The sequence below is a fragment of the Scheffersomyces spartinae genome (assembly GCF_019049425.1).
Source record: "Scheffersomyces spartinae strain ARV_011 chromosome Unknown scaffold_24, whole genome shotgun sequence".
In the NCBI taxonomy this organism is placed as follows: domain Eukaryota; kingdom Fungi; phylum Ascomycota; class Pichiomycetes; order Serinales; family Debaryomycetaceae; genus Lizanozyma; species Lizanozyma spartinae.
The window spans coordinates 14,530-39,553 of record NW_025065071.1 but is presented as its reverse complement, the minus strand read 5'-3'; the positions used below and the strand labels follow the sequence as shown (position 1 = coordinate 39,553).

Sequence of the window (25,024 nt, the reverse complement as noted above, 5' to 3'; positions counted from 1 at the left end):
GTGCCGTAAGGAGAAGTTTCAACTATGTATATGTGTTGTTATATGCAGGTGTATACAAAGTAGAAAAAGAGTATATAAACGGGGTTGTTCTCCAAGTGTAAATTGAAGTATACCGTGTAAATTGTATCATCATCAAAATTATAATAGTATCGTGTTTATTAAATGCTGTTAGGTATTACATAATATTTCTATGATCCATTCTTCAAATTTCGTTTATGTTGTAACTCATTCTTCTTAACCAACTTCTTACGCTCAGCACGATTCAATGTACGTGGATCCACAAGTTCATCAGGAGTATTTTTAACCTTATCATCAACTTCAACCAACCATTGATCATCCATTTGCTTATTCTTACCCTTGTAACCCCACTTAGGAACCCATTCTCCACTGGCTTCATCATAAACCATCTTCCCTTCCTTTGGCTTGGCCTTAATACCCTTACGAGCAGCAAACTCTTCCCATTTGGTGGCAGCTTTGGCCTTGGGAATAGCCTTTTCACGAGGAAGCTCAGTAGTTGGTTCAGGTAATTGCACTAATGTCATAGTAGAATCTTGACCTGTCGAAGATCCATGAGTATCTGTGGTGGACTTCATAGGCAATGATAAGATTTGGTTGATTAATACTTGCACATTGTCACGAGCTACTGTTGCTAGATACTCTTCTCTTTCATTTTCATTTTTCAATTTCTGGTTATCCAACGGATTACTATCAAACACTGCCAAGTTACCCAAATCATAGGTGTTGGGAATGGGCTTGTCCACCGTCACTGGCTTGTATTGTGGTTCAGACATTATGTATATATATATGCTTCTGCTTAATATAGCAAAATCTTGCTCATGAACCTTTATTCTTTGATGCTCATCGCCTGATTGCTTTGATGCCATGCCGATTTTTCATTTTCGGTCACGTGATTTGTAGTCACGTGATCATATCTCTACGAATTTGAAGATTGAAGAGAGCTCTTCCATATCCAAAGAGATACGAGTGACATGACTGAAATGGCACTGCCAACCATAAGATACCGTTTCATTGTTTCTTGTTGTTCATAGTTAACATCCACATCGAGTCCTGGAGTCGCCGTAATTGGGTTTTTAGCGGCATCAACTAATTGACTGAAAAGTTCATGTAAAGAAGATGTCCAAGTCGATGAAATATGTAATGGGGAATTAAGAAACAAATCCCGAGTATAGTTTTCCGGTTGTACATCTGACCTCTGTTGTTGTTTATCCAAATCAGCTTTCAAGGCAACAAAAACTGCCGGGATTTGGTCTAAGGTTTCGGAGTGTCTACTTCTTAAATCAACCAAATATTGGAAGGAATCAGGATCAGAAGAATCGTATGCATAGCAAACAACATCACAATGCTCTAACCTTTGAGGTGTAAGGTTCTCTTCGACTTTATGACCCAATTCCTCAAGTATTAAATAGCACTGTTTCCCACCTCTAAGTTCAATATCTTTAGCACACATCCGAGGGTTTGTAGTAGAGGTATAACTCTCTATGAATGTACCATTAACAAACAGATCAAGTAAAGAAGATTTACCTGAGTTTGAGGCCCCTAATATGAAACAACTGAAGACGTTTCTATCATTTACTGCCAGTCGATACACTTTACCCTGTCTTTGTCTCTTTCTATGAGGTTTTGTTATCTTTAAAGCCTTTATAGAACTGCCATTATCAAATCCCAAATAAGCAAGGTACTCCAAAGTAACTTTGTAATCAAGAAACGTACTGAGACACCATTGAGCCAACCAGCCTTGTAAAGTAACATAACCTGATTCATTACAAACCACCGAACTTGGGAACTGTAACTCTGTCCATAATTTAGGTACCCCCGGGGTTGGAGCAAATAGATTGGCCAATTCTTTATTACTAAGACCTCCATCGTTATCCTTATCGAACTTAATAAATAAATCCACAAAGAACTTGAACCCCACCGGACTTAATTCCACACTTGAAAGCGGGTTTACGTCGATTTCCGGATGTAAAAAGTCATCTTCTAATGTTAAAGTATTTGTATAATTGAATGATCGAAGAATCCCCCACGCAGTTTCATGTCTACCTCTTTGACAATATATTTTATTTAATAAAACGAATCCATCTTCTGAAACTGTTTCTCGTTCCTTTTCATTCATGGGTAGTAAAGTCCGACTTAAAGTTCTTAGCACCCTCTGGAAATCAACTTCACTGAATTCTTTACCAAAACATTTGCGATGGAGTTCCGCAAACTCCTTGAAATCCAAATACCCATCTTGGTCAGTATCACTTAAAGTGAATATTCTTCTAAAGGCTTTAACAGCCAATGGTTTCAAATTCCCTTCTTTAGCATCAAATATTGGAGATATAGGATGGGTTATTGATCTTTGACATAAATAAAACGCCTCCACAATGTTATAGCCCGTCTTAGCACTACATCGTACACAAGATTCGATCTCTTTGAATTCATTGATCAATGGAGTGAATTCTTCATGATCCATGGCTTCCCATTTCAGTTTAGGAACAATGAGATCACATTTATTGGAGCACACAATCACAGGCAAGTTGATCCCCAAGGATCTAAACATAGGCAACCAATACAATGAGACCCGCTCATAAGTATAATGGTCAGTATAGATCAACCAAATGACATTGGCTCGCTTCAATTCCTTTTGTAGTTCAGGTAAATCAGTACATGCTGTGTCAATGATAGTTGTAACCGGTAAATACTTCAGGATCTTTTCTTGACCTCTCTCAAACGTTGATTTGGACTTCTTTCTTCTTCTAAGAGCCGTGGCCACTTTCTCTGATTCAGAAGTGTACTCTTCTATAGAGGAATAGTAGTCATTGATTGAAATGGTTATGGGAGGCAATACCTTTTGGATTTGGTTGGGGAATGACTCTCGAATGAAATAGTTTATGATAGATGATTTCCCCACTGACTCATCTCCACATACAACAATACGAAGTGATTCCTGCGGCATGTCAGAGGTATAGAGCTGTATTATATATTGGAGTACTATCCGCACTACTAAGTTTTAAGCTTTATAACCTACTATGATTTTTTTGCGTGTCTCTACCATTTTGGATATTCGCGCACAGAAAAATTTAAAGTCGAAAGCTCTTACTTAAGGCACATTCTTCCACTCTCTCTTCCCACTCATCATGTTTAGAACAGCATTAAGACCCCCTGGTAGAAGATGGCTCTCCGTAGCCATGGACTCGTACGAGCAAAAGATCTTCGATAAATTACAGGCGCAATTTGAGCCCACCAAGCTCGAGGTCAAGGACGTTTCCGGCGGATGTGGATCAATGTTCGCAATTCTCGTTGAGAGTAACAAATTCAAAGGCATCCCCATGATCAAACAACATAGACTTGTGAATGAAGTGTTGAAGGACGACATTGCACAATGGCATGGGATCCAATTGCGTACCAAGGCGGCATAACGTTTGTTATAGGGATTACATAAGTTGTATAGTATTTAATTTGCATATATATTACACTGTATATATTACTGTATGTAATGTGTCTATTGCTCAACGGCTTCAACCTTTTCTTCGATAATGACTTCTTTGATCTCTTCAATGACTTCAGCCTCGACATTGTTTTCCTTGGTGTTCTTGTTGGCAAAATGAGCACGGTAAGCTCTCCATTCTTCCAACTTTCTCTTACGGTTCAAGATGGCTTCTCTGGTAGCAGCATCTGCTTCCATGGCATCATTCTCATCAAATTGTGCACTGTATTCTTTAATGTTCTTTCTAACAGTCTTCTTATCAGCTGATGATAAAAGTGAAGCAGGTCTTGGTCTCCAGATGAACTCCTTGAATTGGTCGATAGGTTCTTCCCTCAACATATTACCAGTGAATTCAAACAATCTGTATCCGTTATCAATGCTGTGCATCCAATTGGATGACCAAGCAGCAAGGAATCTTCCTGAAGGATCCCAAGACATATTAGTCATACCAGGATACTTTTCTGTCCTCAACAACTTGACATTGGTATCGTTTTTACCACCCTTTTTAGTAGTCTTATCGTCTTCGTAGTTACAGTCAAAGAATTCAATCTCACCATTGGACTTGGTGATGGTTGCAACTACCACAAATCTACCCTTGGGAGCCCACAATATAGTGTTGGAATGTTTATCTGTGAATTCAGCAAACAGCTTATATTTGGTAGTAACAATGTTATTCTTGGTGGTTGTTTCGGGAGCATAAAAGTTGATGGCATTTCTAGGAATAGCTGGGTTAGTGTTACCGTTATCCAAGTTAGAAATAGTAATGAATCTTTCTGATTTGGGTTCCCAAGCAAAATTAATTGCAACGTCTTTCAATTCCAACTTTTCTACGGGGATATCCTTTTCAGTCACCTTAAAGAACTCCAAATTAGTGAATAAGGTCTTACCAGATTTACTATGACGATCAACCTTAACACACATAAATCTTCCTTCATCTTGCCAGTGCATTTTACAATCACTAACTTGGAACAAGTTGACTGTTCTAAGCACTTTTTTAGATGGAATATGCATCAATGCAACTCTAGCAGTTTGGTTACTTGATTCAGGAGTCCAATAAGATAACACATATTCAGATTCTCCTTTAGATCCATTAAGATGAACTCCAGATGGAGCCCAATCGAAATCAACAATTCCTTCAATCTTAACCAATTGCTTGTCCAACAATTGAAATGATGGGGTTTCATAAATGGCCAAAGCATCAGGGCCTTGACGAGCACAGTATTTATCATCATAAGACCATTTAACCAAAGGCCATGGCATTTCCTTTTGACCCTCCAAATGAGGTGGTAAAGCAAATGTTCTAGCAGGTTCGCCAGTTGTCAAATCCCAGATAACCAACTTATGACCTTTACTTTCAGGTCCAAATGGACATCTGGCAAGTTCTTCAGGAGAATCAGGGATTTCAATGGGTAAAGGTGATAAGGTAACCATATACTTTTCATTAGGAGAAAAGTCAACTAAACGAACTTGGTTGTGCACAAATTTATGAATACTATGGAAATCTTCACCACCCCAACATTGAATACCTTGAGGATGAATGGAAAACAAATAAGTACCACGAGGAGAGAACTTGGCATACTTGGAAGTAAAACCCTTTCTTGGTTCAATGGCAGCTTCAGGTTCATTCTTCTTCTTGTTCCAAAAAACACCAACGGTTTCAGAAAAGTGCATGGCCATTTGATCACGTCCTTGTTCATCTTGTAACCAAGACTTCAAATATCCATGACTCTTGAAATCAGCAATTTCGGGTTCAACAAATTCATCATTCACTTGAGTTGTGTACTTGCCAATATCTGAAAGCTTGTTCAAATATAACTTATGGTTAGCATCCAATTTCTTACCATTGAAATTCTTAATGGCTGCTTCTGCTTGTTCTCCATTCTTAAATTGAACAAATAAGTAACCTTTGGTCTTGCCGCCTTCAACAGGCATATAAATGCCATCGTCACCTTCAACAACCTGCGCCACTTTGCTGAACAACTTTCTCAACACCTTTTCCAAAACTGGAGCCTTGGATTCAGGGGCAACAGGGGCTCCATCCACAACAACATAGTTTTCCAAGCCAAAGTTCTTTTCCACGGCATATTGTTCTTCCAAGTCAGAGAAGTCAATGTCGTCAATATTAAGGTCTCTCTCGACCTCGGCTAACAATTCCTGTTCCGACATTATTGTGTTGTGATGTCGTTTAATAAGGAAGAGACAATCTTTGTTTGACTTTATCAAAAGTGAAAAATTTTTATACTATGTAAATGCGATATGGGTTTTTGTGTAACATCTCCAAGACACCCTAACATCAAGCATATAACCACAAATATAACAACTAATTATAAACTCTAAGTGTTTATATATGAGGCTCTATTCTTCATGGCTCTAAGATTAGCATTCTCTCTTTGCAACCGGTCAATTTCTTGTTCCGCTTCCCGAACCCTTCGTTGTGAGCCATTATGCTCAAGCATTCTTGATTCTCTTTCTGATTTCCATTTCTGCTTATAAGCATTTCGTACAAGATCTGTAGTGGCCCCCCCATTGGTGGACTCTGGAGTTGCAGCTAAAGATGATGAAGATGATGTTATTTGGCTTTCAAGTGAGGCGATCTTCCGTAATAATTCTTTATTCCGAAGTTGGGTATCGGCCACTTCCTTACGTAATTCTTGATTCAGAGACTTTAAAGTGACAACTTCATTGGAAAGAGTTTCATTTTTAACGGACCATTCTTCATGAAGATCCATAGTTTTAAGTACTTCTTCTCCATAATGCTTTGAAAGTTTTTTAAAGGCTCGTGAGAAATATTCAAACAATCCTTGATGTTGTTCCCGTAAGATCTTAAGATCTCCTGCCTCAATCAATGCTTTTATATTTTCAACTCCTTTACTCAATTGTCTAATAGACCGTTCAATACCGTTTTCGTTCTCTGTGATTGGCTGCATTGCTTTGAAGAATTTTTCAAATTCAAGAACGTCTAATGAAAGTATTTCTCCCAATTGATATTCAAGTAAACTATATCTTCTGTCCTTTTCACGTATTTGTTCTTTAAAATCATTATTATTCCGCGTAAGTGACATTATGGTTTCACTTTGTTTGCTGATGGTTGCCTGCAGAGTTCTTAAACTCTTGGATAAATTCATCTTTTCAGTTATCAATAAATATTCTCTTTCCAGTCCCTTCAGGTTTGAAGCATCTAAATCACTGAACTTTTGTTTTAATTCCTTTAACTCACGTTCTTGGGAAAATGGGGGGGGGCCAATGGGAACAACGTTACTCGATTCCAATGCCTTTTGGGTTTCAGTATGTGCTCGTTGAAGTTCTTCAATCTCTTGTTTCTGTTTCTCTCGAATCACTTCCTCTTGTCCAAGTTGTTCCTGCAACTTTTCAATAAGTATTTCGGTGGATTTGATCTGTGATTTGAAAGAAGAATTTTGGGATTGTAGTTCAGCATTCAAGGATATTAATTTATCCGTTTCCTGTCGTAACCTGGTATTATCTTCAACCTTATCTTCAACATTTTTAGAAAAATCACTAAACTTGTCTGTAATAACATTGAAGTTTCTGGCAATTATTTGAGATTTCTTTCGCTCATCTTGAAGTTGAATCTCTAATTCTTCCGTACGTTTAACGTTAGCAGCATATTGACTTTCCAAAGTCTCCACGTTCTTCAAGATAGTCAGAACGGTTTCTGCTGTGTATGTCAACTCTTCACGTTCTGTTTGTTGTTGTAGAGTATGTGAATCAAGCCGTTTGTTTAACTCGAGTTTAAGAGCTTCTAACTTATTGGGGAGGACAGTAGTCGATTCTAAACATCGTTGAAGAGCTATTTGTGAGCTCTGATCAGTGAAAGCATCCGAAATCAAGATTCTAAATATGGTTTCAACCTTCAATTGACATTCTTCAAACTGCTCTTTAGTTATCGCCAATTCTTCTTCTCGAGATTGAAGTTGTTTCTGGAATATCTCCAAATTGGCATAAAGATCATCATTGAGCTTAAAAACTTGTTCATAATTACTCTCAAGCACATCATATTCTTCTTTTAGTCTGCTGTAGGCCACAGCATTTCTATTAGGACTTGAAAAATCACCTAAAGTCAAGTCATTGAAATTATTTTGAAGTTGAGTCAACTCCGCAAGATCTAGCTTGCTGCCAGTGCCTTCTGATTGGGATTGGGCAATCAATTTTTGAAGAAACTGCTTGAAGAACTTGATCTGAATTTTATAGTTGATCAATTGTTTATTTAAGTCGTCCAACTTGGCAGCAGACGACAAGTTACCTTCTGGGATCGTCATATTTCGAAGAGAAAACCGATGTTCTGTATTGGCTGTGGTAGCTGAACTAGACGGAGTAGTAAATAAAGAGGCACCGGAAGAAGACGTCGTAGGAGGTACACTAATGGCAGTTGAAAGAGGTCGTATTGAACGCCATGACTCTCTGGTGGCACTCTTCTTGTTCCGTTGGTGCTTCTGTTGCTTCTGTTGCTGCTGTTGTTGCTGTTGCTGCTGTTGCTGCTGTTGCTGCTGACTGATGTGTTTGTTTCGTAAGGGACTGGAAGCTGTTTCAGAATCAGTATCTGTTTCAAGCTCGTCTGACAATCGACGTATACTTGTAGAGACATTCTTAGTAGGAGAATTACTACTAAAGATTATCGCCTGTGTCGATAAATTAAAGTTACTGCCATTCTCCCGAAGTCCAATGGTGTCTGTAACCGTCCCCCCACACTTTGGAGTTGTTTGATTGTGTTGATCAGCAATGTGACTGGTCAGTGCAACGTCATCTTCTTCATTTTCTATACCAGTAGCATCCTGAAACAGTGACATGTCAGATTCAAAAGCCAGTGACTCTTTGGTCTCCGAAGAAACATCACTGGCTTGAGCGTTGCCTTGGTCCTGGTCTAGTGCTTGTTCTGTAGGTAACATTAAACCTTGTTGAAGTCGTACTGAGGGATTGGTTATGAAGGGACTGGACCCATTGCTGGTATCAAAGGTATGTGACATATCACTATATGATACGTCAATCGCTGACTCCTCCGTCATACTGGTCGAACTAAGGCCGTAGACTGTTAGAGTATAGACCTGGTATTGCTTATTGTTTATGTTTTACAAGTACACGAAAAGGGTATGGTATACAATTACTTCACAACAGTAACGTAGCAAAGGATTACAACGGTACAGTACTGTATTCCTGTACTACTAGTGTACTACTACGGCAATGCTACTGTACTACTATATATGTATTGTACTTCTAATATTACGTACATATATCACGATTCCATTTCTTCATCTTCATCTTCTTCATCTTCTTCTTGAGCATACTTAATAGCCTCCTTCATTAACGATTCAGGTACTAATTCATGTCTACCATTAGTATGTTCCTTGGAGATCCATGTGATCTCCAATTCATAATCTTTATCCTTATTATCTTCATGAGCTTGATGAATGATCTTAGCTGCAATTTTAATGGCCTCATGAACAGTCAATTCTTCATAATTCAACTTTTCCAATTCGGATTTAGCTGTTTGTCTTCCCTTACCAGTTGCTGCTCCAGTATAACCCCAAAATGTACCACTGGGTTCAATCATATATAAATGAGGTCCATTGTCATCAACTCCTCCAATAATACCAACTATTCCAAAAGGTCTAACAGAATTATAACATGTATAATTTTGAACATAATTCCCTATCGTATCAACTAAAAATGGTACACTAATCGGGACTTTATAATTATCTTTATAATTTTGAGCTTCATCACGTCCAATATTAACTAATCTTCGTCCATCAGGTAACAATCCAGAATATGCTACTCCGACATGTCTGTCTATAGTTTGGATTCTTCTATTGGTTCCAGGCACTAATAGTTTGGAATTGATGATTTTTTCAACAGCTAATACAATTCCATCTTTACATTTGATCCCAATAGATGTCCCACCATTCTCCACAGCCTTCATAGCATATTCCACTTGGAAGTTCCGTCCATCTGGCGAAAAAACACTATTGGATAAATCGTATCCAGTACCAATTGCTGTCATTATGTCGTCACTACTCAGCCCACTAGATGTAGTAGCAGTCGTTGGCACCAGTTGGTGATAGTTGTTTTGTCGGTCGAAAAAGCACTCGCCACCAAATATGCGCTACCACTATCCGCGAAAAGGCAAAAGGTTCGGGTCCTGCTACTGCTACCACTGTTGCTACTGCTGCTACTGCTGATCCTACTAACACTACTACTGGTACTGCTGCTGCTTATGTGGAACTTGAAATGGCCTATACTAGGGGTAATTATACCCTTTATAGTCATCTTCGTTCTAGGGTACGGTTCCCATTGGTTCCTGTTCAAACATTGGCTCACACCTAAACAACAAATCACTCATCAAATCTTGCTAACTCTTGTGTGGATTACGTACGGTGCAGCCATCTTCAAAAGTCCCGGGAATCCTCCAAAGAACTTCAAAAGTAAACCGGGACAATGGAAAAGATGGTGTCGGAAATGCGCTAACTATAAACCTGAAAGATCCCATCATTGCAAATCTTGTAACGCCTGTGTCCTAAAAATGGATCATCATTGTCCTTGGACTTATAATTGTGTGGGTTATGGGAATATGCCCCAGTTCCTTCAGTTTCTCTTTTGGGTCATCATAGCAACTGGGAATGTTTTGTATCTATTGACTTTAAGATTAGCTGATTTCTATAAAGATAAAGACTTACCCGTGTATTTAATCAATAAGAGTGAATTGGTTGTTTGTATAGCTCTTTGGCCCTTGGATTTCTTTGTCTTGGTATCAATTGGCATACTCTACATTCGATGTGTTGTCAATATGGCTTTCCGAGGTATGTCTCAGATTGAAGTATGGGATAGAGAAAGAATGGAAGGTCAACTACATACTTCCCGAATGTGGAAGATCATTCGTAACAATTATCAACAATTCTACGGTAAAGAAATGCCTGAATTAGTATCTTGGAGTCGAAGCAGTGCATATAATGATGATCACGGTGATGAGCACGGTGATGAAGACCTTGATCTTGATCTTGATAATCTTCAAGATAACTCCGAATCATATCCACTCCGTCGAAGAAGTCCTGATCAACGTCGTAATGATGATCGTAAGCATGATGATGACGAACCCGTTCCAGATATCACCATTGATGACATCATCTTTCCTTATGATATGGGTATGTGGCAGAATATTATAAATACGTGTGGATATCCATGGTCTTGGTTACTCCCTTGGGGGAAGGGATTGGGAAACGGATATGAATTCCCTGTCAACGATGATGACGATCAAATACGGTTACCCTGGCCTCCAGATGGAGGTCATCAGAATGCAATAGTCCAAGGAAGATTATATGATGATGAACAACTCCGACAAATGAATATTGGGGCCATTAGAAAGCATTTGGATCCAAGAGCTAATATGAAACGGAGTCAATGGAGAAATGACTTGGGTGAAACTTTGGATGACTATGGTGTAGACATTGAAGATGACGAAGAAGAAGATGTAAAAATAGAGAATATTCAGTGATAATTGTACATATTATTGCATCAATTTATAGTCTATATGGTATGTAATTGAGCCACAATCCGAATCGGGAAGTATGAGTTCCGCGAATTTCAGCGTACTGCACAATGCTAACGACTATAGTTACTAATCACACGTGACTGGAGGTGATACTTCATCAGTGGAGGTGTCAATTGTAGTTTCATATAAATAGCATATTAAGCAGTTAAATTATAAACGGGATAAATTTTCATTTCCTTATCATACATACATATATCAATTAAGCATGTCTTTAACTCCTCCAAGTGGTACATTGAGATTGGGTGCAACTGCTCCTGATTTTACTGCTGAAACCTCCAACGGTCCAATTCTGTTCCATGAATTCATTGGTGATAACTGGGTTGTGTTGTTCTCTCATCCTGATGACTTCACCCCTGTTTGCACCACTGAATTGGGCGCCTTTGCCAAGTTGGAGCCTGAATTCACCAAGAGAGGTGTTAAGTTGATCGGTTTATCTGCCAATGGTACTGAATCTCACAAAGCCTGGATTAAGGATATTGATGAGATCACTGGTTCTAAATTGAACTTCCCAATCATTGCTGACCCTGAAAGAAAGGTTGCTTTGCAATACGATATGATTGATTTCCAAGATGCTACTAATATCGATGACAAGGGTGTTCAATTCACCATTAGATCTGTTTTCATCATTGATCCATCTAAGAAGATTAGATTGATCTTGTCTTACCCTGCTTCTACTGGTAGAAACACTGCTGAAGTCTTGAGAGTTGTGGACTCCTTGCAAACTGGTGACAAGCACAGAATCACCACTCCTATCAACTGGGTTCCTGGTGATGATGTCATTGTTCACCCAACTGTTTCTAACGAAGAAGCAAAAACTTTGTTCCCTAAGTTCAGAATCATCAAGCCTTACTTGCGTTTGACTCCTTTGGAGCTTGAACAAAAATAAGTTTAGTATCTGACGGACTTTCCATTTATTTCTTGAACCTTTGGTTACTTTATTTCTGTACTATTAAATACATATTCAATCGTATAACGTTAAAGCATTTCACTGCAACTAATTGTGTGTGGGTCTAGTAAGTTGTAATATACTGTATTTAATCACGTGTTCTATCACGTGATTGGAATATATGGGATAGTCAACTGATAACCCTAAACATAATCTACAACTCTGTCATTAACGGACTTTAATTCTCCATCATGTTTCTGGCCTTTACCCCGAAACCTAGGGGGTCGGTCTTGTTGTTATTGCGTGAAACAAATAAGATGTTACTACAAAGGACACTGGTTTGCTACAGCAGATACTACCATAGTCACCGTTATGAAGCATTACGCCCTGCAGTCAACATCATCATGCTGGACATGATCTACCGAAGTAGACCATTAAACAATGGTAATAGAGATAACGATATCGATAACGATAATGATCAACATAGAAAGGCGAATTTGGGGTCAACCTTAGATACACTTAAAGACTTAGTTCCAGATATACTTCAACGATCACTTCCCAAGGAGCTTTTAGCCAATGACGTTGTTCTCCGGGTCTTACCCACCCACTTCTCTGAAGTGAACTCTTATTTGCCACCATTGAAGGGTCATGTATCTTATTATGCCACGGCCAAAGCCATACAACTCTACATCAACTCCTTGGTTGGGAACCCCCACGTGAAGGTGCACATCTTGTCCGTGAGAACCACCAACTCATCGGATGTCCAATGTTTGTTTCCTCATTCAAACAAGATCATCATGAGATGGATCACTTGTAACAGTCAGTGTGATCATTTGGATCCCGATCCAACTGCAAGTAGACGGAGATCCTTCTCCACAACCAGATCATACAAATTCAACCCTTCAAATGTTGCGGACTTCATCCTGGAGAACAGCAACACGCCTCCAAAGAAACTCAATCTACAAAGTATCTCGTCAACACTTGCCAATGTGACTCAGGGTCTCTTGAACGGCTTGTCGGCTCCGGGAAGCTCCGATAAAGTGGAGACTGTTTTATCGGGGATCTTTGTCTTTGAGTTGAACAATGATAATACTCAAGTGCTTGTGCACACTATAGAGGATGTTGATGTCATTGAACGTTACGATGAAATACAAGACCCTATTGGAGGCCCGTTGGCGTGTTGACAGTCCCTAGCATCATCACTTGTACATACAAACATATACCTAATGTAAATACTATAATAAACTATTTAAAAAGTCTTTAACGTCAGAAAGCTTAAACTCATACATATCATTATTGTTGTCAACATATAACTCTGCAAGCTGATTGGCTAAGAACTCTACCTTTTCTGGGGTGCCCAATTCTCTTTTGTACTTGCCTTTAACCCAAGTCCATAACTCCGAATCACTTTTGCTCTGTACATGCCCCCCATGGCCGTTCCTCTCTTGCATAAGAGTGGATACCAAATGTGCAGTGACCGAGAGTTGGGTCACGGCTATTAGGTTGGTCTCTCTAACCATCACATATAGCTTTAACTGGAACATTGTCACTATAAGAACAATAATGAAAGCCACCAAATACCGGAGTTTGAAGTTGTCGATGATAGACTGTAAGAAGGGACTTCTTTCTCTTTTGGTAACGGCCTTATTGCTTTGCCTTTTGGTCTTTGAAGGATGTCGAGGCATTGAAGAAGTTGAAGAAGATGTCTTTTCGATTTTCTCTTCAATGAACTCAACAGTGGAAGTTTGAGCTTCATACGTGGACTCCTTGATAGCCAATGCTAATGCTTCCATCATATCTTCATTAGCAGCCCTTTGTCCACTGCTGGTTTGTTTCTCGATGACTCCCTTGACCCATGAACTTCCTGTCCAATCAATATAATAAGTACATCTAAGATTAGTGGTGTTATTCTTCCCCCAACTGAAATATAATCTGTTTCGAACACTAAACGAAGTCCCCAGAGGAACATCTGGAGTTCGAGTGACTTTCTCCACAATCACATAGTCAGCAAAATTCAAATGCTCTATGATTTCTGCCACTTCACATTTGGTAGACTTTGGGCCAATGGTATACCCTAATTCTAATCTGTAAGTATAAGTTCTTTCTAGTTTTGTAGGATCCGATTCCAAAGGATGGAACTTACCAAAGCTAGTGATCTCTGAACCACCATGATCTTCAATAAACTTGGTAATAAAAGTAGTATTGGAGTCGCCAAATAAAAGTTCATACACAACTCCTAGTGGGGCATTCAATTCCATCTCAGACATAACAACTTCATTATCAACAAAACTTTTGGCATCTACATGGGTGGGTCCATGAGAATCTGGACCCATGTTCTTATATTTTAGACCTTCCTTGAACTTAAGTATCTTAATAGTCCTTGTATTATTCAAGCCACTGCTGCCATCTTCAATGCTATCGTTATCATTATCGTTATCATTATCGTTATCATCGTCATCGTCATCATCTTCATCTCCATCGATTGAAAGAATATATGATTCTAAACGAGAATCTTCCTCCGTATCAAGAAACGCTTTACTCTCTTCATCTCCAATATCGTTAACAATTTTGCCCTCATTACTGATATTATCATCGTCTCTCCCTCCTGTTTTGGTTGAACCGGTTTCAACCAAAAGACTTCTGCCTGTAGTTTCTTTCCAAACGGTGGTCATGAATTCAAACGTTGCATCTCTGGAAATAAAACTGGCAAAATTGTATCTTGTATCCTTTGTTTCAACTATTATACCATTCGGAAATAATCCAGCAGTAGACTTCTTTTGAAAATTGATAATCTCTTCCATAGGAATAGCAACATGAGTTACCCACCCCAATAAATTGGAATTGAAACACACATTATGTTCACTTATATATAGCCTTCCTTGTAGAAGGATCTCCCTACTCAATGCACATGCATAGTCATCCAAAAGTCTATCAGTTAAGTCCAATGACCGGAACAATTGATGGAAATCAATGTTTCTCTTCATTGTAGTGTATCGATATTTGGTATCTTTAAAGAACTCATCAACAAATAACCGTTCATCAAACTTTTCCTTAGGCAATTCAGCAATGCTATTGGAATTAACATTAGCATTTGCATTTGCACTTACACTGCTGGACCGTTTATTGTGTCGTCTGAATGAGATCATTCGAGGCGAAGTCTCTACATCCAAATCGTCTTTAAAAACTTCCATAGTATTACGCCATTGACTGCTGCCACTCCTTGAATGTGTAGGAGTCGCCTTCTCCTCGGCTTCAGCAGTGGAAAACGTAGAATTGGCATCTTCAATCGTGGTGTGAGGGTCCGCCGGTAATGATTTACCCATCCCGGTTATCGGAGACTGTAATAGTGAGCCTGAATCAGGATGTAGATAAAGTTGGGATGAATTCTTACTGGATGTCACAGAGCTTATCTCCGCTATCCTCCGAGACACTCTAGTAGAACCATTAAAGTCTGATGTCGTTCCAGACACTTCTATATGCTCATTAAAACTATCATTAGTACCATCATCATTGTTACCAGTGGTAGCAGCTCTCTTCTTCTTGTTGTTGCCAGTTGTACTTCCGTTATCGGTGTTCAATGATGCAGGATACGAATACGACCATCCGTCCATGCCATTATCTTCAAACAAATCCTCACTCATGATCCTCGGTTGCTAATGATTATATTGTTTAGTTCCTCTTGCTAATGCTTGTAGGTTTTAATAATGAACTCTTATAAGGTCGTGTGTGTACCGTCTCATTTAACCCCAGAAATTCGTACAGTATCCTATACGACCACATACAAACAGCATACAACAAAATCCATAATCACTAACAATAAGATATTAGTGAGTTGTCTTGTCAATTGGTGTCCGGGTGTTGTAAAGGTGATTCCCTGTTTGCTCTTAGTCGTCTGTCGAGTCCGACTACAATAAAAGTTACGTAATGCATACATTTGAACTCTATCTATATATAATGCTGCCAAATTAAGCTAGAATCGATATCAAAAGCCATATTAACAAGCAAAACATTCAGGATTCTCCTCTTTAGACAAAAAGAATTGAACTAGGGGCATTAAAGTCCGTCAACCCCCATCTTCCACTAATAATACAAGAAACAAAAAACTAACAAATTAGTTAGCTTAAACAGCTTCCAAAACGACATCCTTGAAGCCGCCAGCAACCTTCTTACCCTTTTCTTCGGCAACAGATTCACCGTGCAAGGACATCAAAGCACCCAAGTCAAACTTAGGTTGCTTCAACAACTTAACCTTTCTGATGTGAACATTTTGCAATGGGAAAATGGTTTGAGTAGATTTTTCAATTTCACGGCCAATAACTTCAGGAATCAACTTACTGGTCAATTGAGCCAAGGTGGAGTTAGAAACTTCTCTTTGCATGATTTCAATCATTTTCTTTCTAACTTCTCTCAACTTGGAGGATTGAGCATAAGAAGTTTTCTTGATTTGGTTTTGTTGTCTCTTGGTGAAAGCAATGGCAAAGATTCTCAAAACGTAATCGTCTGCAGTCTTGACGGTAACGTTGGCTTCAACCAATGATTGCCATTTTCTAACTAAAGATCTCAACTTATCGGAAGTGAAGTCCAAACCGTGGAAGTTGGTCAACAAGTTCTTACCTTGAACTTCATCAACTCTTAACTTGACCTTTCTGTAAGAGTGGTCTTCAGAACCTTGCAAGTCAGCCAAGCAAACTTCAAAGACACGGCCCTTCAAACCATCGGCAGCGTTCTTCAAACCGGTGGATCTGTTGATCAAGGTCTTACCAACATTTCTGTTTTCAAAAGTCGATGGGGCCTTGATGTCGAACCAGTCTTTTCTGGTGAAAGGGTCAACAACCTTCTTCTTCAAACCCTTCTTACCCTTGGATAATCTCTTATTCTTACCGACAGCCATGTTTACGTATGTTTATTACTATGAAGGGATGTTGTAAATTTTCACTAGTGCAATTTTTCAAGCTGTCTTCATCAATGCTTTTGTTTGGCGTGGTCGGATATCAGAAGCAAATCACGTGATATAATGTATTTCCGATAATGTGACAAAATTGGAAGTGACCATCGAATTTACTTTCACGTGACTGTGTGGGGTTTAGCCCTAGGGTAATTTTTCACAAATTGTTACAATATACTTTAAGTAAGATAACCAAGCTATTTTTATAATACAATGGTAAAAGATTTCTAATATGAGAACGCGTTTATTCAACAAACTTCGTCTCTATATAATGCTATATTTTATGTAAACCATATACACCCATAAGCGAAGAATCAACAAAAAAGTGGAAACTTTGATTACTTTTGCAACTCCATAGTAATCTAGAATTGAATAAAATACAAGAGATTAAATCATTAAGTCATTCCAAATAGACCATCATGAATAATTAATATTTTGATAAAAAAATGGGTTCAAATCACATTTAGTTGTTTTCAGGTCTCAACTTTCTGACTTCCTTACCAACCTTCCAGATTTCCATGTTTCTGATGACTTCCAATTCTTCTTCCAATCTTTCTCTGTAGTCAGCTTGAGAGTTGAAGTCCAAAGATCTTTGGGTTTCGGAACCGTTCTTGACAGATTCGTACAATTCGGCGAAAACTGGCTTCAAGGCATCCTTGAATCTTGGGTACCAGTCCAAAGCACCTCTTCTAGCTGTGGTAGAACAAGCATCGTACATGTAATCCATACCGTACTTACCAACCAATGGGTATAATGATTGGGTGGCTTCTTCAACGGTTTCATTGAAAGCTTCAGAGGGGGTGTGGCCGTTTTCTCTCAAAACTTCGTATTGAGCCAAGAACATACCGTGGATACCACCCATCAAACAACCTCTTTCACCATACAAATCAGAGTTGACTTCTCTTTCAAAAGTGGTTTGGTAAACGTAACCAGAACCAATGGCAACAGCCATGGCAATAGCCTTTTCTTCAGCCTTACCGGTAACATCATTCCAGACAGCGTATGAAGAGTTAATACCTCTACCCTCCTTGAACAAGGATCTGACGGTTCTACCGGAACCCTTTGGAGCAGCCAAGATGACATCAATGTTGGTTGGGGTTTCAACGTGAGTCAAGTCCTTGAAGACTGGAGAGAAACCGTGGGAGAAGTACAAGGTCTTACCTTCAGTCAACAAAGGCTTGATAGTAGACCAAGTTTCAGATTGAGCAGCATCAGAAAGCAAGTTCATGATGATAGTACCCTTGTTGATAGCTTCAGTAACATCAAACAAGTTTTCACCTGGAACCCAACCATCTTCAATAGCAGCCTTCCAAGAAGCACCGTTCTTTCTAACACCAATGATAACGTTTAAACCATTGTCTCTCAAGTTCAAACCTTGACCGTAACCTTGAGAACCGTAACCAATTAAAGCCAAAGTATCGTTCTTGAAGTATTCCAACAACTTCTCTCTTGGCCAGTCAGCTCTTTCGTGGACAACTTCTTCAGTACCACCAAAGTTAATAGTCTTAAGACCTCTGGTGGCTAAAGGAGCCATGGATTGCTTAGCAATGGTTGGTCTGGCAGCAGTGGCCAAAGCGGACAAAGCACGCTTAGAAATAGCCTTGGAGGCAGCAGTTCTAGCCAATCTAATAGATGCAGTTCTGAAAGACATTGTATATAATATACTGGATGATAAAAGAAGAAATAACACACTTAATTTTCATTAGAGAGACTTCTTCATATCTTAAATACACTTCGGCCATGTGTTGGAGTATAGTGAACGAAAAATTTTCAGAATGGTTGGAGCACGACTTTTCTTTGTTAGTAGATTATATCCGGGCCGGTAATAGGACCGAGATGATTTTGTGATTTGTGAGTCAAGTAATTACGGACTTACGGGAATAATTTTGAGTGGGGGGAAGGTTTAGAGGTTACTATAGTAGTGATACCGTAGCCTTAACCCATATTATATTGGTAGGAACAGAAGATGTGACTAAATTAAGAATAGTCACATAATTGAGAAATAGTAGTAGAAATCCACCATTGAGAATTTAGTACAATTGAGATAATAAGTAGGATGGGTTTAATGTATTTTACAATGCTACTATTTATTAGTTAATAGAATTACGGTACGACTCTCATACGCCGTTTAGATTCTATTTTCTTTCTATACTGTATGTATTAGAGTGTATGCTCTAATGGAGGAAGTTAAGCTGTCATATATGATACAAAGTCCCAATTGGGAATATCGGCGAGAAAGTTGGTCTTACCGGCCCTGAAATATAACTAGGGCCTGAAGCAGGAGAAACGATATTATCAAACATAAAGGAACATACTACTTAAATTTAATGTCCTTTATCAAGAGCACATTGTTCCTAGAACGGCAAACGAGATATGCTTTGATTTATTTTTGGGCTATCTTTATCATGTTCCGTAATGTCGTGCGTATATACATATACTGGTGAGTTGTCTGTTACGCTGAGAACAAAGCCCACAGATTCCAGCCACACAACAACAACCAGCAAAATACGTACCAATATATTAAACAGGTGATACTGATGGTAGATTACCATTATTATATTCCATCAATAACCTGTAGGTAAATAGTTTGCAGCCACGGGTCCAAACTTCACATGAGCGAGTCACTTTTCATTCAATTCTACAACATATTATCAAAAATATGCAACCAATCTTGTTCACCTATAAACCTTACTATAAACCCCTAGTCATAAACAACGTAAAACAAAGACTTCACCATAATAATATAAAAATAAGACACTCCAAAAGTGTGCACCAAAACGTTAATCCCCACACTGGGCCTAAATGACAATAATAATAAAAAGATAAATGATAATAATGATAATAATAATAATCGTAAAAGCTGTAAGGCCCTATAACCATGGAACCAATCTTTTTGTATCCGGTGGTGATCCGATGGAATGGGAATCATTATAAACTTCAGTTTCAATAATGGTGCGTAATTCTTTTCTTGATTCTTTGGCTGATGTGATCATAACCTTCGAGTCCGACAATGATAACAGATTTAGACGGGCATAAATGTTATTGTCATCAAGGATCTCATCACCAACGATTTCAAATGGTACACCATCTGTAGTGGTGGTAGTGCCGGTGATACTTGTTATGGTGGTCAGGGTGCTTGTGTCAGCTTTGTAAGTATCCTTATTCAAGATGGATGGTAGTTTAGAAACAGATTTGAATGACGATAACTTGGTGCTTGATTTAGATTGAACTTCCAGAACAAACAGAGAATCTGACTTAACAAATTCAAAGTCTTGAAGTAAAGCAATCTCGCTCTCACAATCATCATCATCATCATAATCACACCAACTCTTTGAAAAGACACTTGACCCCATTAAAGACGTTACAGCCCATGAATTCCAAGAATTCAACAGTTGAGTAGTACCAGGTACCAGCTTTGCCAATTTTGAAGCTGAGCTACCATTGACATGAATGTTACCCCCACTACCACTGGCTATTCTACTGTTAATTGAAGCGGTACTACTTGATACTTCACGAACATTCTTGCTTTCAATCAAATCATCGTGGTCCATGTTGAATACGTCTTGAACCAACGAGTCTTCATGGACCAGAACACCAATGGGACCTGACAATGTGGCATCGTCACAAAAAGTAGCGGAAGAACCTATGGCCCCAGTATCACCATTAATGTTGCTGCTACTGGCAGCAAAGCCCATCGCAGTAGCCAACGGATATCCGTGTTCCAATTCAAACTCTTCGTCAACCGTCAATCCAAACTTGGATCCATCACTCAACATAGAGATAAACGAATCAAGTTGTCGTTTTTCAGGGTGGACATCCAAAAGACAGATAAACGTTTCAAAGCAGGTAACATTCATATTGGGATAAATATCATAAAGAACCTCATAATTTTGGAAATGAACATACTGTTTGTAATTATTGTCCAGTTGTAACGATTTGGAGTTTGAAGTTGGTTTAAATGGACAATACCCAAAGAAGGTAGCTAAAAGGGTGATACCCATGGACCAATAGTCAACGTATTTGCAATCATAATGATTAGGAAGATCTTTATCTTCGCAATCATCACGTAACGAGAGGGACCCCCCTTCTTTGGCACTAGTCTGTTGACCCCTACGACGACATTCCGGAGCCATGTATCTTTCAGTCCCAACATCCCAATCTTTACTATATCTGACTTTGGTGGCAAGTCCCCAATCACAAAGCTTGAGTGTGCCTTCATTATCAAACAAGATGTTTTCAGGTTTAACATCCCTATGATAAACCCCTTTTGAATGGATGTAATCTAAAGCGCTTTTCAAGTCACGTGCAAGACTTAGTAGGTCGACCAGAGAAGGAGATTGATGGATTAAATCGTAGAGATCACCATTGCCACAGTATTCAAGGACCAAACAAATGAACTCATCAGTTTCAAAATGATTTAAAAGACGACAGACATTCTTGTGATTGCCTAAACGCTTAAGGATTGCAATTTCATGACGAGCAATAGCACCATTGGAATTCTTATACATAGCCTTAATAGCCACTTTTGCTTCATCGTTATTGGCCTTCGAAGCTGATGAATATGATGGGGCTTCAAGATCTAAAGCCAATGAAACCTTTCCAAAGGAACCTTCTTGGATGGTTGTGAGGAATTTATATCTATTGATAAGGAGCGTTCCATCGGCTTCATATTGGACGTAAGTAGACATGACAACGATAAGAAAATAGTGTTTAAACGTCTAGCATGAAAGAAATCTAATAAGTAATGTAATGTTAATAATAAAAAGGTATGTATATATGTACAAGTGACTGAAAATTCAACACTAAGATGGTGCAATAGAAGTTTACCCTAATTTGGTGAGGTTTATACAAAATGATAATAAAAAGCTGTCAAAGATTGATCTATATAAGAAACCTCAAAATCAAAATTAGATCCCAACATCAAGATATAGACAGATATATATAAATATATAGGCATTCATCTATTCTTCCCTAATTGTATAAAGTATCCTCCATTTCGGAAGTTGCAATATGCCGTATGCTCACTCCACAATTGGGACTCAACAGATCTAAATGTACACCCACGACTTGACCACTTATCCACCCGATGTTCACACGACCCGTATAGCCACAATAGCAGCCACAAAGGCGTTTAGGGGTTGTAATGAAGGAATTAAGGAGGAGGAACGAAGTAAAGAGGAGAAAGTCTGGAACGAGTTAACAAATACAGCCGAGCCTTTTAGTAGTTTTACACGACCTTGAAGTTTACTTAATTAACATATAGGGGAATAGAATCACAACCAACAATAATACCAACATATCACAATACTTTAAAAGCCTTACTCATTACAATTAAAGTGGAGTAAACAGTTTTTAAAGCATTCTTTCGTGACCTTCAAGCGAAATACATCCAGCTCCATTAAGTGAGCAGTTTCTCGGTGTCACATTGAGTTGGGTGATTTTCTGTTGAGTCATACAGACAACAAAACCGAAACAGATCTTCACACGATTATCATTATTATTGTTCGGGAGAAACCGTACTAAACTGGTGCGATTACGTTATTATTCATATGCAGCAGACGATTGTAGAGGCCTATCGTCAACCGTTTCTTTTCTTTTCTTTAGCTTTTGTGAGGTATGTCTGTATGTCGTCATACACTCGAACCTCGCACAACAATACACGGTAGAGATGTTAGAAGATATGTTCCAACCCCTTTGAAAGGTACATTCCTTGAAACATGAACCCCTTAAATCATTTCGGATAAATAAAGTATGTATGTCAAACGTAACGCGGGAAGAGTTTCCAAATACAAGGGTTACGTATATAGAAAGAAAGGGGTTGGTGTTATTAGTGTTTGAGTTGAAATCTATACGGAAGATGCAGAGGACTTATTACTAAAAACTTATACCGATTTCGCACTACACACCACAGTTATCATCATCGTTGGTTAGCATGTGAAGCAAATGAGGTTCCGTAAGATTCTTTTTCAAGTAAAGATCCAATTGGAAATCCTACTACGCACGACGAGATCTAAATCCCCCCTTCCGTATTGTTATTCACACTAACTTAGGAGAATTGCACTGAGTAGTACTACCGCAATATCACCAAATTATTACACTGTAGATGTAAATATCGTTACTATCTGAAATTAGTTAAATGTACAAAGATGCTCTACTAACACCAAAACCTATAGAGTCTCCTCCAAATAGGCATTTCTTTTCTTCCTTGTCTTTCATCAGCAATTTCTTGCTTCAACTTTTCAACATCGATTTCTCTACGTCCCGTATCAAGATCAACAAATTCAAGTCTAATCCATAAGTAACTCCAAGAGCCTCTCAAAGTTTTATGGCCGGCCCAAAGGAGAATCAAGATGGGAAGTGACATACAGTTTTGCCAGAACGTAGTAACACTGGCTTTACCGCCATTGCTAAGGGGCCAAATGGATACCCATATAAGACTGACAACAATGAGGATAAACATAACGATACCAGAGATTGAACCCCAAATACCCAAGGGAGAAGCAAAGATCACTTCATCTAAAGATCTTCCTTGACATCTTAAAGCCATTCTCCATCTTATATGTGTAGCACAAATGAAGATCCAAATGAAGAATGAAGATAACGAACAAATGGAAAAGAACCAGATGAATACTTCATCTTGTTTCTCATAAGAGGCAAGGAATCCAAGACATCCGATAAGACATGTAAACCCAACTGCAACCAAAGGTCTTCCCATACGATCAATGTAGCCAAAATGCGAAGGAATTAAACCTTGAACGGCCAAAGAGGCAAGTGTTCTAGAACAACCATAGACAGACGCATTCCCAATAGAAACCACAGCTACAATAATGACGGCATTCATAATGTGAGGTAAGACTTTGATACCACCAGCTTCAATAGCAAGAACAAATGGGGAGGCAGTAACACCCAGATTATTAAGTAATCTCTCATCAGTGTAAGGAACTAAACAACCAACAACAATAGCCGTAAGGACATAGAAGACAAAAATTCTCCAAAACACTTGTTTAGTGGCTCTAGGCAAGGAGATACGTGGGTTTTCAGTTTCAGCAGCTGCTAAGGCTACCAATTCACAACCACCAAATGAGAAGGCTGCCAGGATGAATACTGAACAAACACCTTTCAAACCATGGTTGAAACTTCCTGGGTTATGCCAATATTTACCTCCAATAAAACCTTGATCACCAACACCACAAGTGATACAAATACCAACAATGATGAAACCCACCACTGCTAAAACCTTGATGATACTTAGGACAAATTCCACTTCACCATAACCCTTAACTCCAAAAAGGTTAATCACAACAATCATTAACAAAACTATAGCCACCCAGACACTTGGATTTATAGTTGTTGTCCAATATTGTACCGTCAACGCACATGCAATAAGTTCTGAAGGAAAGGAGATCAACCATGAAAAGGCATACATTAAACCAAGAGCAAAACCCAATGAAGGGTCAAAGAAACGAGAGAAATGAGAGTTAAATGAACCAGATACAGGGAATTGAACAGACAATTCACCTAAAGCCATTACCATGGTGAAGATCCCATAACCAACCAAAAAGTACCCTATAACCAATGAACCTGGGCCACCAAGGGCCAACGCGTAACCGGAACCAACAAACAACCCAGTCCCGATGGCACCACCAATGGCAATCATTTGCAAGTGTCTCGATTTTAACTTTCTGGCCAATGGATGGGCTGAAGATGCCATAATAGATCTTTCAATGGGATTCAATTGCGAAGTGTCAAAGGGGATGTCATCGTAGTCAAATGGCTTGAACAGATCCACAAATCTTCTAACACGACTCTTGGGCATATAACTTTCTTCATATGAACTTTGGTATGAACCTTGTGAATTAGCATAGGAATCTGATGATGTTCTTTGTACATTTAAGGTGTTATCGGGGATGTGCCCGCTGCCGCTGCTTTCCTTATCATTTTTCATCTTAAACGTAATATGGAAAGAGTAGCAGTTCTCAAAACTTGCGTAACAATATAATGATAATGCTAGCCGTATAGAGAAATTGAAATTTCTGTAGGCGTCCTACCTATTATATATATATGAGTGGACCAAATATGTTATTAACCTAAGTTAGATGAAATATTACTTTTTTATATGAGATTTGATTAATTATGGAAAGTATT

General features: G+C 38.8%; 14 protein-coding genes across 14 annotated transcripts; 4 read left to right on the top strand and 10 right to left on the bottom strand.

The window, feature by feature from the left end:
- Nucleotides 1-188: 188 nt before the first annotated feature.
- On the bottom strand, nucleotides 189-930 carry RRS1 (Rrs1p; the record flags this gene model as incomplete). The annotated part of the gene is made up of 2 exons (XM_043193583.1): nucleotides 189-810; nucleotides 923-930. 2 exons carry the CDS (start codon nucleotides 928-930, stop codon nucleotides 189-191), a joined length of 630 nt encoding a protein of 209 aa, XP_043047252.1.
- Nucleotides 931-934: 4 nt separating this feature from the next.
- On the bottom strand, nucleotides 935-2,959 carry GEM1 (ERMES complex Ca(2+)-binding regulatory GTPase; the record flags this gene model as incomplete). The annotated part of the gene is made up of 1 exon (XM_043193582.1): nucleotides 935-2,959. One exon carries the CDS (start codon nucleotides 2,957-2,959, stop codon nucleotides 935-937), a length of 2,025 nt encoding a protein of 674 aa, XP_043047251.1.
- A 181-nt stretch (nucleotides 2,960-3,140) lies between these two features.
- On the top strand, nucleotides 3,141-3,422 carry KQ657_002834 (uncharacterized protein; the record flags this gene model as incomplete). Its single annotated transcript, XM_043193581.1, has 1 exon — nucleotides 3,141-3,422. The coding sequence occupies one exon, from the start codon at nucleotides 3,141-3,143 to the stop codon at nucleotides 3,420-3,422; it is 282 nt and encodes a 93-aa protein (XP_043047250.1).
- An 83-nt stretch (nucleotides 3,423-3,505) lies between these two features.
- On the bottom strand, nucleotides 3,506-5,656 carry PRT1 (translation initiation factor eIF3 subunit b; the record flags this gene model as incomplete). The annotated part of the gene is made up of 1 exon (XM_043193580.1): nucleotides 3,506-5,656. The coding sequence occupies one exon, from the start codon at nucleotides 5,654-5,656 to the stop codon at nucleotides 3,506-3,508; it is 2,151 nt and encodes a 716-aa protein (XP_043047249.1).
- Nucleotides 5,657-5,823: 167 nt separating this feature from the next.
- Nucleotides 5,824-8,472, bottom strand: KQ657_002832 (uncharacterized protein; the record flags this gene model as incomplete). The annotated part of the gene is made up of 1 exon (XM_043193579.1): nucleotides 5,824-8,472. The coding sequence occupies one exon, from the start codon at nucleotides 8,470-8,472 to the stop codon at nucleotides 5,824-5,826; it is 2,649 nt and encodes an 882-aa protein (XP_043047248.1).
- Nucleotides 8,473-8,738: 266 nt separating this feature from the next.
- Nucleotides 8,739-9,503, bottom strand: PRE10 (proteasome core particle subunit alpha 7; the record flags this gene model as incomplete). The annotated part of the gene is made up of 1 exon (XM_043193578.1): nucleotides 8,739-9,503. The coding sequence occupies one exon, from the start codon at nucleotides 9,501-9,503 to the stop codon at nucleotides 8,739-8,741; it is 765 nt and encodes a 254-aa protein (XP_043047247.1).
- A 519-nt stretch (nucleotides 9,504-10,022) lies between these two features.
- Nucleotides 10,023-10,991, top strand: PFA4 (palmitoyltransferase; the record flags this gene model as incomplete). Its single annotated transcript, XM_043193577.1, has 1 exon — nucleotides 10,023-10,991. One exon carries the CDS (start codon nucleotides 10,023-10,025, stop codon nucleotides 10,989-10,991), a length of 969 nt encoding a protein of 322 aa, XP_043047246.1.
- A 262-nt stretch (nucleotides 10,992-11,253) lies between these two features.
- On the top strand, nucleotides 11,254-11,934 carry KQ657_002829 (thioredoxin peroxidase; the record flags this gene model as incomplete). The annotated part of the gene is made up of 1 exon (XM_043193576.1): nucleotides 11,254-11,934. The coding sequence occupies one exon, from the start codon at nucleotides 11,254-11,256 to the stop codon at nucleotides 11,932-11,934; it is 681 nt and encodes a 226-aa protein (XP_043047245.1).
- Nucleotides 11,935-12,347: 413 nt separating this feature from the next.
- On the top strand, nucleotides 12,348-13,118 carry KQ657_002828 (uncharacterized protein; the record flags this gene model as incomplete). Its single annotated transcript, XM_043193575.1, has 1 exon — nucleotides 12,348-13,118. One exon carries the CDS (start codon nucleotides 12,348-12,350, stop codon nucleotides 13,116-13,118), a length of 771 nt encoding a protein of 256 aa, XP_043047244.1.
- Nucleotides 13,119-13,169: 51 nt separating this feature from the next.
- KQ657_002827 (uncharacterized protein) lies at nucleotides 13,170-15,575 on the bottom strand (the record flags this gene model as incomplete). Its single annotated transcript, XM_043193574.1, has 1 exon — nucleotides 13,170-15,575. One exon carries the CDS (start codon nucleotides 15,573-15,575, stop codon nucleotides 13,170-13,172), a length of 2,406 nt encoding a protein of 801 aa, XP_043047243.1.
- Nucleotides 15,576-16,054: 479 nt separating this feature from the next.
- On the bottom strand, nucleotides 16,055-16,825 carry RPS1_2 (40S ribosomal protein eS1; the record flags this gene model as incomplete). Its single annotated transcript, XM_043193573.1, has 1 exon — nucleotides 16,055-16,825. One exon carries the CDS (start codon nucleotides 16,823-16,825, stop codon nucleotides 16,055-16,057), a length of 771 nt encoding a protein of 256 aa, XP_043047242.1.
- Nucleotides 16,826-17,342: 517 nt separating this feature from the next.
- ILV5 (ketol-acid reductoisomerase) lies at nucleotides 17,343-18,530 on the bottom strand (the record flags this gene model as incomplete). Its single annotated transcript, XM_043193572.1, has 1 exon — nucleotides 17,343-18,530. One exon carries the CDS (start codon nucleotides 18,528-18,530, stop codon nucleotides 17,343-17,345), a length of 1,188 nt encoding a protein of 395 aa, XP_043047241.1.
- A 1,219-nt stretch (nucleotides 18,531-19,749) lies between these two features.
- Nucleotides 19,750-21,567, bottom strand: KQ657_002824 (uncharacterized protein; the record flags this gene model as incomplete). The annotated part of the gene is made up of 1 exon (XM_043193571.1): nucleotides 19,750-21,567. One exon carries the CDS (start codon nucleotides 21,565-21,567, stop codon nucleotides 19,750-19,752), a length of 1,818 nt encoding a protein of 605 aa, XP_043047240.1.
- Nucleotides 21,568-23,033: 1,466 nt separating this feature from the next.
- Nucleotides 23,034-24,824, bottom strand: GAP4_1 (amino acid permease; the record flags this gene model as incomplete). Its single annotated transcript, XM_043193570.1, has 1 exon — nucleotides 23,034-24,824. The coding sequence occupies one exon, from the start codon at nucleotides 24,822-24,824 to the stop codon at nucleotides 23,034-23,036; it is 1,791 nt and encodes a 596-aa protein (XP_043047239.1).
- Between the last annotated feature and the right edge of the window lie 200 nt (nucleotides 24,825-25,024).